Genomic DNA, 18420 nt, shown 5'->3' with positions numbered 1-18420 from the left:
CAATATTTTTTTTCTATCAATGTTATAATTTAAACACATACATGTATGATATATTATTATATAAGTTCACAAACATATAACCGTGTAATGAACAGTTTTTTTTAATGTTGTATAACTTGATGTCTTGGAAATTGAACTCATGGAAACTGAATTCGACTGCAATTTCAAAAAGGCCACAGTCGTGGCTGTTTGGTTGCTGCTGGTTCCTGGGTATTTTATAATGTAATGCTGATGGATTGGTGTAAGGTGAAGTCCTATTTATTTGAGAACGTTGTATTTTAAGGTTCATTTTTAGATGCTGTATGTGCTGTACATACTGCTTCTTGTTGTCTATATGTGTATGTTTTAATAATGTAATAGTGTATGTTTCCAAAACAGTAGAATTGGGGTTATTCGAAAGGTATAATTTCAATAATGTGTCGCTTCTTCAGAAAAATGATATAACTGCAGTCAATGTAGTAGAATGTCATGATCAACTAAATGAAAGGCTTTTCGTGAATCCAGTTCCAATTGCATTGCCATGTATGTATGTATGTATGTATTTCTTTAGACCTTGCGATCAAGGATAACCCGTGAAAGTGCAAGCACTTATTTCCAACGGGGTCCTTTGTTTTTTGCTGAAGGGACAGCACGCTGTTCAAAGAGACAGTGGTGGGATACAAGGAAGTCCGGGTGCGAGACCCTAGCTCTTTTTCGAAGAAACCCCTTGGTTCTTTTACGTGCTCGGTGTAAAGCACCGATACACGGGGTACAACTTTCCTGGGTTAAACCAGTACTGAGTACACCACTTTTCCAAGCACTACCCTTTAAATGCCAAGCGCCAGGCAAGGGAGCTACTTGTACCAACTTTTAACGTCTTTTGGTATGACGCGGCCAGGGATCGAACCCACGACCTCCCGCTCCGTAGGCGGACGCTTATCCACTAGGCCACGGAGACGGTTAATCAAATGCATTCAGCTAATCATCCGTTAGTCTGATAAGTGGAGTTTGATAGGAGTGATTTTGTCGGAACCTTAAAGTGATGTAATATGTTTGTACGTATTAAGTAGATTTTCAGAGGAGAAGCTGTTTACTTTTCAAATACTTTGGAGAATGGAGATGGGTCTATAATTACTACGACTTTTAACAGATAAGTAAGACAAATGCTTCTTTTAACGTATCTGGAAAGATATTTGCAGATTCAATATTGTTTATAATTGCTGTCAGTATATACTGTTGTTTATAATTGCTGTCAGTATATACTGTTGATTATAATTGCTGTCAGTATATACTGTTGTTTATAATTGCTGTCAGTATATACTGTTGTTTATAATTGCTGTCAGTATATACTGTTGTTTATAATTGCTGTCAGTATATACTGTTGTTTATAATTACTGTCATTGGCAAGATATGGCAATATGATCGCCACATAAATGTAATAAATGTACTTCAGGGCCAATTCAAAATGAAACTAAATATTATATTCCCGAAGTGAACTATTTCTAACTTATTTGAATTCCAACGACCATATACAAGATCACCTGCAATTGAATGAATCCAGCTGGAGCAATGTGTTAACTCTTCAAAAAACCGGCGGTTGGCAAGATGACACTGTACTTTGTCTTTCTACCCATCAGCGATTGAAATGTGTTCGTGGTATTCAAAATGCTTTCAGAGCTTATGAAATGTTCCATGATATATTTTCTCTGGAGAACAAGAAACAAAAATCTACACTTATCAAAGCCAGAAATATGAGTCCTATTGACATGTATGTACTATCTCTGGGAACATGTGTGCCTTGTTCCACGACGACGACGACGACGGCGGCGGCGACGACGACGACGACGACGACGACGACGACGATGATGATGATGATGATGATGATGATTGTCTCTGACAACATGTGTATAAAGTTTCATTTGAATATCTTGAACTGTTTTTAGTAAAGGCAAAGGCTCAAGTTGTGGCGTGACCCCGACGACGACACCTATATAGGTTTTCATATAACTAGCCCAACTTTCTTTCTTCTACCTCAATGGCTAACTCACAATATCAAATGAGAGTGCAACCATGAATATATTCAACACCAAATTGTATAAAATCTTCAAGGTAAATGCCCATGTGGCTAGGAAATGCCAAAAGTCAATTAACCAATGTGTACGAAATGTCCAAAATATCTTTGTATGATTGTTACGAAACATCCACAATCAATTCTGGTACTGTTACGAAACATCCACAATCAGTTCTGGTACGGAACTGTCATATATGATTATACGTCCATTAGTTTCGAGTACGAATACATTCTAAATGTAAACTTCAAGTTTCGCATTCGAATCCCTGCTACGTATGCACTGTTTTCAGTCTCAAAATCAAATTCAGTGCATTGCAAGTATATCATTTTGTCCGTTTACATCAAATTTGTATTTTTTACAACGTAAACATTCCTATGTGTAGTGTTTTTGTCCAAGGTGCTAGTTCTACGATAACCTCCCTTTTGATACTAGTACTTAAACAGTAATCTTGAATAGCCCTATTTGCGAGAATTCCCTTCCACACAGATATAACTCATTCACTTGCTGTTTGAAAGTTAAGTGCACTGTCACTTATAATGTCTTAAGGGATTTCACTTTGAGCGTTAACCGGCGAATGCACAATATTAATTCTTCGCAGAAAAATCCTCAACTATCTCCCATTGTTCTCCACGAGTCACGGAAATGTGAAAAAAAAACAGCATTTTGTAAGTTGATCACAACTATTTACATTTTCTGTGCCTAAATAAGCATCTCCTATTCGTGAAAAGGGTGTTAACTTAGACACACGTAATTTAGGAATAGGATGCATTTGGGGCAATCTCATTAAAATCAGATCCCCAATACACGCTTCACGACGTTACGCTATGTACATAACGTAATGAAATGAAGTGAACGTCACGATATGATTTTAATGAGATTGCATTTGGGCTATCTTGAAGGACCGTCCTTCACAACGACGACACACAAGAAACGAATGCAGCACTTATCGTATTGCAGCTCTTCCTTGTGGAATCCAATATTTATGCCGAACTCTATTCAACGTTTGGATACACCACTGTGTAAAATTTCCTTATTTATAATTTATTTCCACATGTATAAAGCTGGTGTTCAATGGTTTCTCCAAGAAGAAATGGACTGGATACTTCACCAAATGGCACTCTGTAGAAGCGATAAGTTTGTCAAATGTCATTGGCTGGTGCAGCATGTTAACAATCTTTCAATAATATTTATCTGGTAACATCCATATGTTTTGGCTGTACCCAACTTGCAGAAAGGCCTTTTTAATGTCTTCTACAAGAGAACATTCCTCACAAATCATTTAAGCGAACTTGTACATGTATGCATTCATTCAGACTATTTGTAGAATTAAAGTTTTTTTTGCTGAAATAAATCGTAAACAAAATTAACTTGTGTGGTTGATTTCGAAGTATTTACCAATGCATGGTGTGGTTAATAGTGTTTCAGAGTCGATGAATCGATTGTGTCAACATTTTCAATGATGCCTTCACTTAACTTTAAGGATTGAATCTTACTTTTCGATTAACCCAGATTGTTTGTTACATTTTACTCACGGATGATCTTAATCTCTCCCATAGTTCACAGGCAGTTTTAAGTCATCTTCTTTTCAGAGTCATGTAACATGGTATCTGTTATTCTCAAATTTCTTTGAAATGGGTCATGGCAATAGTCGGTTCATTTTTTTACCAATGGAGATGTAGAGTATGGTGTGCTTTCATGAGCCACTTTGCATGAATAGGAACCATAAGCCGTAGTTTTAACGAATATGATGGAGCAGGTGCGCTCAATTTCAAGGACAAAAAAGTGCATAGACATTATCTGTTTTCTTTTCTAAAAACTATGATGTGCACGGAATGAGCGTTAATTAAACCTTTTAATCTGCCACAATTTGTTGTTGCTGAGAATGGCGTCGGTAGGTGTGTCTTCATATTGACAAATTAAGGAGTACAATTCACGAACCGACAGTCAAGAAACCTTTTTCGACTTCCAGGATATTAAGGATACCGATTTAAAGGTTACATTTTGAGAGAATGAAAGAAGGACTATTCAAATAGAAATATTTTTTTTTGAATTTGAAAGCAACAGCTCCATTAAATTCGTTAATACAACGGCTTGATTCTCCATCGTGAGAACGCACAACTGGAAAAAGACCAGTTAGGAGTTTGTTCAGAAAACCTATGCTAGTAAAACAACAGACAGTAAAAGAACAACGGTATTATCGGAAAATTTCAACCTCTCATGCGCCAATCATTAGAGGAGAGCCCTAACAATTCTCTTCACCCGCCGGTGACATCGAATCGTTATTGAAATGAAATCTGACAATATTAGACTAGCCGAAAAATATATTTCAAAAATGATATGTCATTTTGAACAATTTATAGCATTTTGATTGGACGATATTCTCTCTAATAAAAATGAAAATGAAACACAATAAAACTACACCCGGTCTATTGCTGCAATAGCCTGTCCCCCTTTTGTGTAGCTATATGTAGCTCTGTGGGGTCTGTAGGCTTGCGCAATTCTGAGAAACGCCTAGACTGATCATGCAGTGCATACATCTCATCAAAATGACCCCACCTGTCCTTTTGTCCCTTTGGTTTAGCTACATGTAGCATTATAAGGCAATTCTGAGAAACGTAAGGCTATCAACAAAGTCAGGGCCCATGGACTTGCGACAACATGAAATAGCATATGAAAACAAAGTAGCACAAAATGGCAAAAGAGCAAAGCAATGTTTGACTGGTAATGTAAGACAATTATTATCATAGATATATATTGTCATTGAATGGTACATCTCTATGATATGATTACAACGGATATTGGAGAAAATGTAAAATATGACAAATTTTAAATCGGAATCTTATCATCATAAATATTTCACATTTCAATGAACTTGCACGTTTATTGAAAAAATATATATCAAGATTAAACATTCTTGTATTTGTAAAACGGGAACTTTCAAAAAGATAATAAAATTAATCTCCTAACGAGTTACTGTGACATATGTCTTCCCTCTAAATATGAAGTTTGTGGTTCATACTTGTAGTTTTGCAAAGAATTAACGCTAAATCATGATAACCATCAAAATGCAATACAAACTTACTTGGAATGTAATGAATACATATTTCATAAGATTTTTTTTTTAATTATGCTCGATGAGTGTTCAACGTAGGCATCCAGGATTAGGAAATATGTAACTTTTGTCTTAATTATGCCGGAAAAAGCTCTTAGGTGCCCCCATTAATAAGTTTACCGGAAACCTACAATGCCGGTATACGCATGTATTTTTGTCCCGCTACGCGTTTTTTTTTTAACTTATAAAGGAAAAAATTAAAACACTATACGAATATCAAGAAGTATTGTGATGTTATATTTGATACTTGTACAGTTTGGTTACAGCACTTGAAATCGAACATGATCATTTTAACCAACGGACTACATGTATATGCAATCACAATCAGTGTAATGCATGTAACATTTAATGTGTAAGTTGAACAATATGAACGGGTTATTTTCCTGCTCTTAATATTGATTTACAAAGAATATCTCACAAAACATTTTTTTTATACTAGTAAGTATTGTTCAACCACAAACAATATGTAACCGCCACCTAAAACAATAAAGATAACATCAACGCGCAACAAAACATGAAAGGTATTCACTATCATTATGTTCTGTCTAAACAATCGATTCCTCTCGTTGTAAGGAATTGTCAAGTTGTCTTACATCCAATACTCTTGGCACAAAGAAGTCATATTCTTCCTCTCCATCACGCCTAGTGTGTGCAACAACGATCATATCAACATCATTGTCATCTATGTATTGGCCTCTGTTTTTATCTGATTGCAAAATGGCCGCGCTCTCTTCGAGTAATTCAATATCTCCTTCTAAAGCCTCGGTTGCATTTTCGCTAGCAAGATCGGCACATGACATTGGCCGATCTGCAGATACATGAATGTCGTTGAAATTCCATCGTTGAGCGTAGTTTTGTGTTGCTTGCGTAAACAGCCCTTGCCAGTTTAAGTTCTTTTCGATTGTCAAACTGCTGTGTGTCGAGAATAAAAATTTCCTGAACACTAGCGGTAAGAATCCACTACCCAGGGCAGCGATCGTTTGTCCACCGGATGAGATATCAGATGCTTGCCCGAACGCAAAAACTACCACAAACACGAAGAAGAGAAATATCAGTATCTTCATAAAGTCAATAAGCCCCTTAAGATAGAGAAGATATACCGGGCCGGGACATGAAGTGTGGGGAAGCTTTGCAAGGTCAAACAACAATGCTTTCGGGATGTAGGGAATATCAGATTTGTCTAGAAACATCAATAAACGATGAGCTCGCCACTTAAGATAGCCCTCTGATCCAGCCACAAGTTCCATGCGCTCTTCTTTTTGTTGCTTCAAATATGGCGGTATTCTGAAAGCAGTATTTTCCTGCTGTTCTGTTGTCTTCTCTGCGACTTTATTGATTTCATCACCGACTAATCCTATAATCTCTTTATGCAAAGTTTTACAATAAGTTGAGTACTTGCTGCGAGCACCTGAGAAGCATTCATGGCCGTAAACGCAGATTAATAGGAAAAGTGAGGCATACTTCATGGTGTCGCCGGGATGTAGAATAAACCCAATCAGTACGTACACAGCACAACCGACATAAAAGGATAGACAGATCGCGGTTAACAGCAGTACACACCAAATTGATACGAAACTAAAAAGAAGAGACACAGCGTGAATAGCCTTGTTTGAACGTTTATTTGTTTCATGGTCATCGATGACAATAATGCTGTCGAGATGTCCTCTCAGCCAAATGGTGTACGCTCCTTTTGGCTTTCGAGCAATTCCTGGGTATACCAATCTCAATATATAGTAGATCAGGTTTATCAGGAGTCTCAAAGACAAGTTCACTGTCGGCAACACTTCAACTGCTAGAAATATCAGGACAATTGGAATAGTTAAAGCCCACACCGGGAATAACAGGCATCCCACGACCCCAAGTCTTTCAAGCGGCCAAAGTATCTTTTTTACCACCATACCACACACGTCTAGTTTCCTTGTTTGTTGCATATCTCTAAAGCATTTCCTAACAGTAAATTTCAGTCTGCGCTTGATGCTATTTGGAAGGCATACATACAGTAAGGCTTCGACTGTCAGTAGAATATAGATGGCAAAAAATCCTGTATGCGTAGGTGAAAGGTACGTAAGCAGGTTTCCCGAGTATGGCACCGACAGATTCCGAATACTGAAAGCAGACGACTGTAGTTCAATGTACTCAAGTTCTTGGGAATAGTAGAAGAAAACTCGTAGAAACCAAGGAAGAGCTATGAAACAAAACATGACTGCCATCATTATCATACGTAAACATCGGTGCCATTGGAGCCTATGTCTTCCGGGAATCAGCGTCAACATGTCTTGTTTGCAGCAGTCATGGAGGGAAGACAGCTCATTCCGCACGTGACACCTCACAAAGAAAGATGTCAGGAATGAGATGACACTTACAGATGCATGTCCCTCTGCCAATATTTTACTCGGTCTCAATGAAACAACCACTTTTTTCACTTGCAGACTGTGAGATGTATTTGGCCGAAGCTTTTTGAGTGTCTCTTTAAATTTGGTCATGTGTACTGAAGAATGTTGTTTAGTTTTTGAAAATGTGTTCTTGATAGTCTGTGTCATCTCATGGAGCTTTCTTATCCGCAAAGTTACCTCCCGATCGGGCTCTGTGTCGAATATGAATGGAATAAACGTTGATCTTGCTTTAAACAGGGACTCCGGCAGCAGATAGGGGCTATACACGATAACAACAACTTGAATGATCGTGATTGAAATGTGAAGAATCCGAAACCATGCTGATTCCTTTAGTTCGTAGCATTCTAACTTGTGACGCAGCGTAAGTTTACAGCACTCGTATACTAAACTGGCAGCGGTTTTATGTGTCTTCACGTGTCTGTTACACACTTCTGTGTTTTCGTTAAGCTCGGTGGTCTCTGACTTAAAATTATTTAGTATCAGTTTTCGCAGCGAATTTTCGGCTTCTTCTGTACTCGCAAATCGAAGACAATGTTCAGGACGCTGGTTCAAAGAAACATGAAATCTAGTAACCCCATGACTTAGAGTCTGAAGAGACATTGCTTCGAACGGTTCTTGCAGCATCAACATTGCCTTTCCGCTGGTACTGGTCGCCAATATCCATGACAATGGCGAATATATGTATCCCGGTAGTGTTGCATTTAGTGGTCCAAGGTTTCCGCTTATATTTAGATGTATTTTGACTAGCTGATAATCCGCTGATACCAAGCTCGCTATGTGGTCGCCAATGTCGGAAATGACTGGTACCAAGCTACAGTTGGACAGGAAGGTATGGCCGTGAAAGTCATTCTCTATCGTCAACCTCGGTTCGAGCGATCCGGTCTCTGGTGTGTCGTAAGACGTTCCTGTAGTTCCATTTCCACGAACGACACGGAAATTTATGTAACAAAGCACAAAGAAAACGTAAATCTTCTTCATGATTATCCTTTTGATTCGATTTGCATATTCCTTAAATGTACACAATCAAATGTGCAGGCGGGATAAATTTATAAGTAAGTCGAAATCGATATGCTTTCAAGTCTTGCGAATTTCTTTCCTCTTGCAAGAGTCTATTATGCAAGACCTTGTGTTTACCTGAGTGTGACAATCGTTCAAACAATAAGTACACAATCAAATGTATAAAGTGCATGCTTTTTCATAAACGCTATTGAAAAAATCATAGTGAAGATCTTTTTATTGCCAATTAAAGACATATTCTTTTTATAAATTATAAGATCAATGTATTAATTGTGCATTCATGAAACGCAAACTATCAGACAAAACAGTCATTCGTAATTTAATAAACTATTTTGCAGCACAGATTAATGCACCTAGTATTATCTTTGTTTCGTATATATATTTTGGTTGAGTACTTATAACGAACATGTAGTTCAAAAATCCAAATGAACTCCTGCCTTGCTGAGCCGAGCCCAAGGCGTTAATTGAATATACATATATATATATATATATATATATATATATATATATATATATATATATATATATATATATTTGTATATTTGTATATTCAATTATATATATCCCTATTCATTATTTAAAGTTATACCAGTACCAGGGCCAGTCTGTCGGTGTCGTGTCTGCTTAGTTTGGTTAAGCCAGGACGAGGGAATGACGATGTCGTGCCAGCTTAGTAAGATTATGCCAGGACGAAGGGCTGTCGATGTCGTGTCTGCTTAGTAAGATTATGCCAGGACGAAGGGCTGTCGATGTCGAGTCTGCTTATTAAGGTCATGCCTGGACGAGGAGTTATCTGTGTCGTGACTGCTTAGAAAAGGTTATGCCAGGACGAGGAGCTGTCGGTGTCGAGTCTGCTTAGTTAGATTATGCCAGGACGAGTGGCTGTCGGTGTCGTATATGCTTAGTTAGATTATGACAGGAGGAGGGGGGGGGGGGGGGGGGTGTCGGTGTCAATTCTGCTAAGTATGGTAAAATCAGGACAAGGAGTTGTGAGGTGTCGAGTTGCTTATTAAGGATTAAGGTTATGTCAGGACGAGGGGCTGTCGATGTGTATTCAGCTTAGAAAGGTTATGCCAGGACGTGGGGCAGTCGATGTCGTATCTGCTGAGTAAGATTATTCCAGGACGAGGAGCTGTCGATCTCGTGTCTGCTGAGTAAGGTTATGCAAGGACGAGAAGCTGTCGGTGTCGTGTCTATTTAGTAAGGTTATGTCAGGACGAGGGAATGTCGGTGTCGTGTCTGCTTAGTAAGGTTATGCAAGGACGAGGAGCCGTCGGTGTCGTGTCTGTAAAGTAAGGTCATACTAGAACGAGGAGCTGTCGGTGTCGTGTCTGCTCAGTTAGAGTATGTCAGGACGAGGGAATGACGGTGCGTTGTGTGCTAAGTCAGAATATGCCATGACGAGGGGCTGTCGGTGCCGTGTCTGCTTAGTAAGGTTATGCAAGGACGAGGGAATGTCTGTGTCGTGTCTGCTAAGTAAGGTTTTGCAAGGATAAGGAGCTGCCGGTGTCGTTTCTGTTTAGTAAGGTTGTGCCAGGACGAGGGAACGTCGGTGTGTTGTGTGCTAAGTTAGGTTATGCCAGGACGAGGAGATGTCGGTATCGTGTCTGCTTGCTTAGTAAGGTTTTGCAAGAACGAAGGACTGTCGGTGTCTTGTCTGCTTAGTAAGTTTATGTTAGGAAGAGGACATGTCTGTGCCGTGTCTGCTAAGTAAGGTTATGAAAGGACGAGGAGCTGTCGGTGCCGTATTTGCTTAGTAAGGTTATGCATGAACAAAAAGCCGTCGGTGTCGTATCTGCTTAGTAAGGTTATGCTAGGACGAGGGAATGTCGTTTTCGTGTGTGCTTAAGGATAAGCAAGGACGAGGGTCTGTAGATATCGCGTCTGCTTAATAAGGTCATTGCAGGACAAGAGGCTGTCGATGTCGTGTCTGATGAGTAAGTTTATGCAAGGGCTATGTCGATGCCGAGTCTATTTAGTAAGATTATGCATGGATAAGGGGCTGTCGGTGTCGTGTCTGCTTAATAAGGTTATTTCAGGAAAAGGGAATGTCGGTGTCGTGTCTGCTTACTGAGGTTACTCAAGGACGAGAAGCTGTTAGTTAGGTAATGCCGTTACGAGATGCTGTCGGTGTCGAGTCTGCTTAGTAAGGTTATTAGTTTAAACATATTTATTTTACAACGATTGTGAAACAAGTTATTTCAACATTATATTAATCACTCTCGTTGGCACGATTTTACGCGAGAGTGTGGTCTTGTGTTGTGGGGGAAACCGGAGTACCCGGAGGAAACCCACTTGTCCGGCTTGGTGACCACAAACCAAACTCACATGCGCCTAAGCCGGGAATCGAACCCGGGTCGCCTAGGTGAGAAGCGAGTGCGCTTACCACTGCGCTAACCGAACAAGTAAGGTTATGCCAGGATGAGGAGCTTTCGTTGTCGTGTCTGCTGAGTAAGATTATGCCAGGACGAGATGCTGTCGGTGTCGAGTCTGCTTAGTTAGGTTATGGCAGGATGAGATAATGTCGGTATCGAGTCTGTTTAGTTAGGTTATGTAATAACGAGTGGCTTTTGGTGTCGATTATGCTAAGTAAGGTTATGCAAGGACGAGGAGCTTTCGATGTCGTGTCTGCTGAGTAAGGTTATGCCAGGGCGAGATGCTGTCGGTGTCGAGTCTGCTTAATAAGGTTATGCAAAGGACAAGGAGCTGTCGGTGTCACGTCTGCTTAGTATGTGTTGGAAATTTGGCGCGACGTAACGCGAGATGGATATGGAAGATGGATATACACTAGGGATGCAAACGAATGGCAAAATTGATATTCGAATATTCGGTAATTCTTTCGATCGAATATTCAAATATTCGATTACCAAAATTAATATTTTAGAAGTGCAGTTAACTATTATTAGTATTCACTGTAGTAATAGCCGGTGCCTTAAATTAACCCTTCCTCGTCGTAGCCGGTTCACGCGACGGACCCTTATTTTTCTCAAACTCAGCCACTGAAATTCCCAATTTTCAGAAGAAAAACAATCAAACAATTAGCAATAGATTTTGAACATACAAAAAACAACTTCAATACTAATTTCCATTCCACTGCATTAATATTTGTAAACAAGGGGAAGATCGTAAATTCCCGGTTGAATGCCGCGAACCGCATCTCAGGATTGTTCTGCCGTTCTGGAATTGACTTCTACTAAATATAGCCTTTGGAAAATCAACCCAACTCGGGAAAATAGTAAAATAATAAAACGAAAAAAAGAGAAGATTTTTTACTTATCTATTCTATAACAATACAGGGAATATATCATAAAACGCTATCATATACAATTACATTTCAAAGCACGGATGTTATATCGAAGCATGGAAAACAGTTTTTTAGCACATAACTAGAAAATGTCATTCATAACATCAAGGCGATTTGAGCAATATTGCAGCCAAGACAACACATTGCTGTGGCGGCCGATGCCGTAAATCATTTATTGGCATGGTCATTTGAATTTAACGAAACATATTGAAAGTTATTTGATGTCACTTGTCTACTAGCCAGTTTTCGTAAAATTACAGGCACTGTTTATAAACGCCGACGATGTATCCCTAATTGACATATGACGCGGATATAGTGTATTGTCATCACATTCACGCCTCTGGCATAAGGGGTCACTCCTTATAATAACAAAAAGCACATTTGGAGGCAAAAGGTTTATTATTTTATTTATTATACAAAATTCGAATACCGATTTTGACATTCGAATACCAAACGTTTGATCGAATATTCAATTATTTGAATATTCGTTTGCATCCCTAATATACACACAATGAAGTGTTCGTTACTGGCCTCGACGACATAATGAACATAACCATATATAGTAATTACCGGAAGTTCCTTCGAGTCACAAGATACATGTTGCGACTTATTAATAACTGCAGATAATTAGCACGTGCTCATCGCAGTGGCGGTCCTTTAACTACATACGAGCTTCGACAAGCCGAACGACGATTGATTTGCAAATGTCAACTTCAGCATTATCGTGACGTCATACAGGAACTCGTTTCGAAAACTTAACGCCAATCAATCATTAGACAGTTGCGATTATACAAAGATGAAGGATGCATTCGTTATGGTGGGATAATCCAGAATGCCCCGTTACCAGAGACAACCAAGAACCCTTATCTACTACCCGCCAAGAGCTACCTTGCTAGATTGGCCATTGTATACGTTCATTGTAATCAACTACACGTATGAGCCGTCCAGACTGTAACGTCAATAGCACTCTATTCCATCCAATCGACAACACGTGAGAACTATCCTGCGGCGATGTGTCACCTGTAACAAAGTTACGGGGAAATCATACAGTGCACCAGACCTGCCATCACTTCCAGCCGCAAGGGTCAGTGATGAACCCTTATTCTCCGTTACTGGTGTAGATTTTACAGGGGAGTTACACGTCAAAGAAAAGGACGGAAAACAGCACAAAGCCTACATATGTTTGTATACGTGTGCCAGCACCCGGGCTGTCCACTTGGAAATTGTTCCTGACCTCACCGAAGAATCGTTTCTTCTGGCATTCAGACGATTCGTGAGCAGAAGATCCTTGCCGAGAATGATGATATCAGACAATGTCACAACCTATCAAGCTGCCGCAAATCAGATACGGCGACTTTGCTCATCTCAATGTCTACAAACAGCAATTGCACAGCAAGGGACACAGTGGCAGTTCATCTCAAAACGAGCACCTTGGTATGGAGGACGGTGGGAGAGACTCATTGGTGTTGCCAAGACAACGATAAAGAAAATCCTTGGTAGAGCCTCCATTGATCTTCAAATGCTTCAGACTGTCGTAACAGAAGTGGAGGCTATGATGAACGACCGGCAGCTTACGTACGTGTCTTCATCTAGAGATGACCCGTAATCGCTCACTCATTCACACCTTTTCTACGGACGAAGATTGACCTGTTTACCGTTTGCCAACACAGAGGTTAACAACACAGTCTTAAATTGTGACCGGGATGATGTTACAAGTCGATCGAAACGACACGCACAACTACTTGACCACTACTGGCGCCGATGGAAACACGAATACTTAACATCGTTAAGGGAATACCAGAGTGGAACCCAACCCCAGACGATCCACAGAGAGACATTGTGATTGTTTAATACGATTTCAAACCTAGGTTCAGTGGGACCTTGCAGTTGTAGACGAACTCATTACCGGAAATGACGGATTTACGAGGCCCGCACAAATACGCACATCGAAGGGGGCAACCACTTGGCCTATAGTGAAATTATACCCGCTGGAAGTAGTGGACGTTAAACCATTCGTGGCCGTGAGAATGTTGGGAATTTGGCGCGACGTACCTAGAGGTACGGGAGATATGTAACGCGCGAAATGTATAACACTAACGTAACGTAACTATTTTTTTGTTATTCTATGTATTACTAAAAATAAAGGAAAAGAAGCTACACGACGTGTTTACCGTGATTGCCCCAAACAGAATGGTTATGTCAAAACGAGGGGCTGTCAATATCGTGTCTGATTAGTAAGGTTATAATAGGACGAGGGGCTGTTAATGTCATGTCTGCTAAGAAAGGTTATGCCAGGACGAGGGGCTGTTAATGTCATGTCTGCTAAGTAAGGTTATGCCAGGACGAGGGGCTGTCGATGTCTATTCTGTTTCGTAAGGTTATGTCAAAACGAGGGGCTGTCAATATCGTGTCTGATTAGTAAGGTTATAATAGGACGAGGGGCTGTTAATGTCATGTCTGCTAAGTAAGGTTATGCCAGGACGAGGGTATGTCAATATCGTGTCTGCTAAGTAAGGTTATGCCAGGACTAGGGTTTGTCAATATCGTGTCTGCTATGTAAGGTTATGCCAGGACGAGGGTTTGTCAATATCGTGTCTGCTAAGAAAGGTTATGCCAGGACGAGGGTATGTCAATATCGTGTCTGCTAAGTAAGGTTATGCCAGGACGAGGGTTTGTCAATATCGTGTCTGCTAAGAAAGGTTATGCCAGGACGAGGGGCTGTCAATATCGTGTCTGCTAAGAAAGGTTATGCCAGGACGAGGGTATGTCAATATCGTGTCTGCTAAGTAAGGTTATGCCAGGACGAGGGTTTGTCAATATCGTGTCTGCTAAGAAAGGTTATGCCAGGACGAGGGTTTGTCAATATCGTGTCTGCTAAGAAAGGTTATGCCAGGACGAGGGTTTGTCAATATCGTGTCTGCTAAGTAAGGTTATGCCAGGACGAGGGTTTGTCAATATCGTGTCTGCTAAGTAAGGTTATGCCAGGACGAGGGGCTGTCAATATCGTGTCTGCTAAGAAAGGTTATGCCAGGACGAGGGTATGTCAATATCGTGTCTGCTAAGAAAGGTTATGCCAGGACGAGGGTATGTCAATATCGTGTCTGCTAAGAAAGGTTATGCCAGGACGAGGGTTTGTCAATATCGTGTCTGCTAAGTAAGGTTATGCCAGGACGAGGGGCTGTCGGTGTCGTGTCTTCTTACTAAGGTTATGCCAGGACGAGGAGCTGTCGATGTCTATTCTGCTTAGTTATGTTATGCAAGGACAAGGAGCTGTTGGTGTTGTGTCTGCTAAGTTAGATTATTCCAGGACGAGGAGCTGTTGGTGTCGAGTGTGCTTAATAAGGTTATGCAAGGACAAGGAGCTGTCGATATCGTATCTGCTTAGTAAGGTTATGCTTGGACGAGGGAATGTCGATATCGTGTGTGCTTAGTAAGGTTATGGTAGGAAGAGGAGCTGTCGGTATCCTGTCTGCTTAGTAAGGTTATGCTAGGAAGAGGAGCTGTCGATTTCGTGTCTGCTTAATATGGTTATGGTACGACGTGATGTTGTCGATGACGTGTCTACTTAGTATGGTAATGCCAGGACGGGGGGCTGTCAATGTCGTGTCTGCTAAGTAAGGTTATAATATGACGGGGGGCTGTCGGTGTCGAGTGTGCTTAGTAAGGTTATGCTAGGACGAGGAGCTGTCGGTGTCTTGTCTGCTTAGTAAGGTTATGCCAGGACGTGGGAATGTCGGTGTCGTTCCTGCTTAGTTAGGTTATGCCAAGACGATGAGCTGTCGGTGTCGTATCTGCTAAGTAGGGTTATGCCAGGACGATGAGCTGTCGGTGTCTTGTCTGCTTAGTTAGGCTTTGCCAGAACGAGGGGCTGTCGATGTCGATTCTGCTTAGTAAGGCTATGCCAAGACGAGGGGCTGTGCATGTCGATTCTGCTTAGTAAGGTTATGCCAGGACGAGGGAATGCCGATGTTTATTCTGGTTGGTAAGGTTATGCCAGGACGAGGGGCTGTCAATGCGGTGTCTACTGTGTCATGTTATATCAGAACGAGGGACTGTCGGTTTCGTGTCTGCTTAATAAGGTAATGCCAGGACGAGGGAATGTTGATCTCGTGTCTGCTGAGTAAGGTTATGCAAGGATGAGTGGCTGTCAATGTCGTGGCTACTGAGTAATGTAATGTCAGGACGAAGGGATGTCGGTGTCGTGTCTGCTTAATAATTAACGTTACGTTAGGACAAGGGAATGTCGATGTCGATTCTGCGGAGTTAGGAAATGTCAGGACGAGGAACTGTCGGTGTCGTGTCTGCTTAATAATGTTATGTCAGGACGAGGAGCTGTCGGTGTCGAGTCTGCTAAGTAAGGATATGTCAGGACGAGGAGCTGTCACGGTCGATTCTGCTTAGTTTGGTGAAGCCAGGTCGAGGCGCTGTCTCTGTCGTGTCTGCTGAGTAAGGTTATGCCAGGACGAGGGGCTGTCGGTGTCATGTCTGCTGAGTAAGGTTATTCCAGGACAAGGAGTTGTTGATGTCGTATCTGCTTAGTAAAGTCATGCCAGCCCGATGAGCTCTCGGTGTCGGTTCTGCTTAGTAAGGTTATGCTAGGACGAGAACATGTCGATGTCGTGTCTGCTTAGTAAGTTTATGCCAGGTCGAGGAGCTGTTGGTGTCAAGTCTGCTTAGTAAGGTTATGTTAGGACCAGAAGCTGTCGGTGTTGGTGTCGAGTCTGCTTAGTTAGGTTATGTAAGAACGAGGCTCTGTCGGTGTCAATTTTGCTAAGTTAGGTTATGACAGACGAGACGCTGTCGGTGTCAAGTCTGCTTAGTAAGGTTATGTTAGGACCAGAAGCTGTTGGTGTCGAGTCTGCTTAGTTAGGTTATGCCAGACGAGACGCTGTCGGTGTCAAGTCTGCTTAGTAAGGTTATGCCAGACGAGAAGCTGTCGGTGTCAAGTATGCTTAGTAAGGTTATGTTAGGACCAGAAGCTGTCGATGTCGTGTCTGCTTAGTTAGGTTATGCCAGGACGAGACGCGGTCGGTGTCGAGTCTGCTTAGTTAGGTTATGCCAAGACAAGAAGCTGTCAGTGTCGTTTCTGCTTAGTAAGGTTATGCCAGGACGAGGAGCTGTCGGTGTCCAGTCTGCTTAGTTAGATTATGTAAGAGCGAAGGGCTGTCGGTGTCAATTTTGCTTAGTTAGGTTATAGCAGGACGAGATGCTGTCGGTGTCAAGTCTGCTTAGTTAGGTTATGTAAGAACGAGGGGCTATTGGTGTCAGTACAAATGTTTCAGTTGTACTTGTTTTATTCCAATATATGAGCACATCATAAAAATAGTCAATGTCGTGTCTGCTGAGTAAGGTTGTAACAGGACGAGGAGCTGTCGATGTCGTGTCTGCTGAGTAAGGTTATAACATGACGAGGAGCTGTCGATGTCGTGTCTGCTGAGTAAGGTTATAACAGGACGAGGAGCTGTCGATGTCGTGTCTGCTTAGTTAGTTTTAGTCAGAACGAGGGGCTTTCGATGTCGTGACTGCTTGGTAAGGTTTTGCCAGGACGAGGGTCTGTCAATAACGTGTATGATTAATTAGGTTATGCCAGGACGAGGAGCTGTCGATGTCGTGACTGCTTTGTAAGGTTTTGCCAGGAAGAGGGGCTGTCAATGTCGTGCCTGCTTAGTAAGATAATGCCAGGACGAGGGCTTTCGGTGTCGAGTCTGCTTGGTAAGGTTTTGCCAGGACAAGGGGCTGTCGATGCCGTGTATGATTAGTTAGGTTATGCCAGGATGAGGGGCTGTCGATGCCGTGTCTGCTTGCTTAGGTTATGTCACAACAAGGGGCTGTCGATGTCGTGACTGCTTTGTTAAGTTTTACCAGGACGAGGGGCTGTCGATGTCGTATCTGCTTAGTAAGATAATGCCAGGAGGAGTGCTTTCGGTGTCGAGTCTGCTTAGTAAGGTTTTGTTTGGACGAGGAGCTGTCGGTGTCAAGTCTGCTTAGTAAGTTTATGTTAGGACCAGAAGCTGTCGGTGTCGAGTCTACTAAGTAAGGTTATGCCAGGACGGGGGGCAGTCGATGTCTATTCTGCTTCGTAAAGTTATGCCAGGACGAGGGACTATCGGTGTCGAATATGCTTAGTAAGGTTATGTCAGGTAGTAAGGTTATGTCAGGACGAGGAGCTGTCGGTGTCGAGCCTGGTTATTAAGGTTATGCCAGGACGAGGGGTTGTCGATGACTATTCTGCTTCGTAAGGTTACGTCAGGACAAGGGGCTGCCGGTGTCGTGTCTGCTGAGTAAGGTTATGCCAAGACGAGGAGCTGTCGATGTCGTGTCCGCTAATTAAGGTTATGCTAGGACGAGGAGCTGTCGATGACTATTCTGCTTCGTAAGGTTATGTCAGGACAAGGGGCTGTCGGTGTCGTGTCTGCTGAGTAAGGTTATGCCAAGACGAGGGGCTGTCGATGTCGTGTTTCCTAATTAAGGTAAAACAACTATGCTAGGACGAGGAGCTGTCAATGTCTATTCTGCTTCGTAAGGTTATGTCTGGACTCCAGG

General features: G+C 41.6%; 1 protein-coding gene across 1 annotated transcript; it reads left to right on the top strand.

Annotated features, from left to right (window-relative positions):
* The first annotated feature begins 8331 nt into the window (after positions 1-8331).
* Positions 8332-13483, top strand: LOC128231022 (uncharacterized). Its single transcript, XM_052943447.1, has 2 exons — positions 8332-8385; positions 12842-13483. Exons 1-2 carry the CDS (start codon positions 8332-8334, stop codon positions 13481-13483), a joined length of 696 nt encoding a protein of 231 aa, XP_052799407.1.
* The last annotated feature ends 4937 nt before the right edge of the window (positions 13484-18420 follow it).

Source organism: Mya arenaria, chromosome 4 (assembly GCF_026914265.1).
Source record: "Mya arenaria isolate MELC-2E11 chromosome 4, ASM2691426v1".
Lineage (NCBI taxonomy): Eukaryota > Metazoa > Mollusca > Bivalvia > Myida > Myidae > Mya > Mya arenaria.
The sequence above is the reverse complement of the archived record's forward strand: the minus strand, read 5'-3'. Positions and strand labels throughout refer to the sequence as shown.

Coding starts and splice junctions, on each gene's coding strand:
- LOC128231022 (XM_052943447.1), top strand. CDS start 8,332: ATGTGGTCGCCAATGTCGGAAATGACTGGTACCAAGCTACAGTTGGAC. Junction 8,386..12,841: donor AGCTACAGTTGGACAGGAAG/GTATGGCCGTGA, acceptor TAACGTCAATAG/CACTCTATTCCATCCAATCG.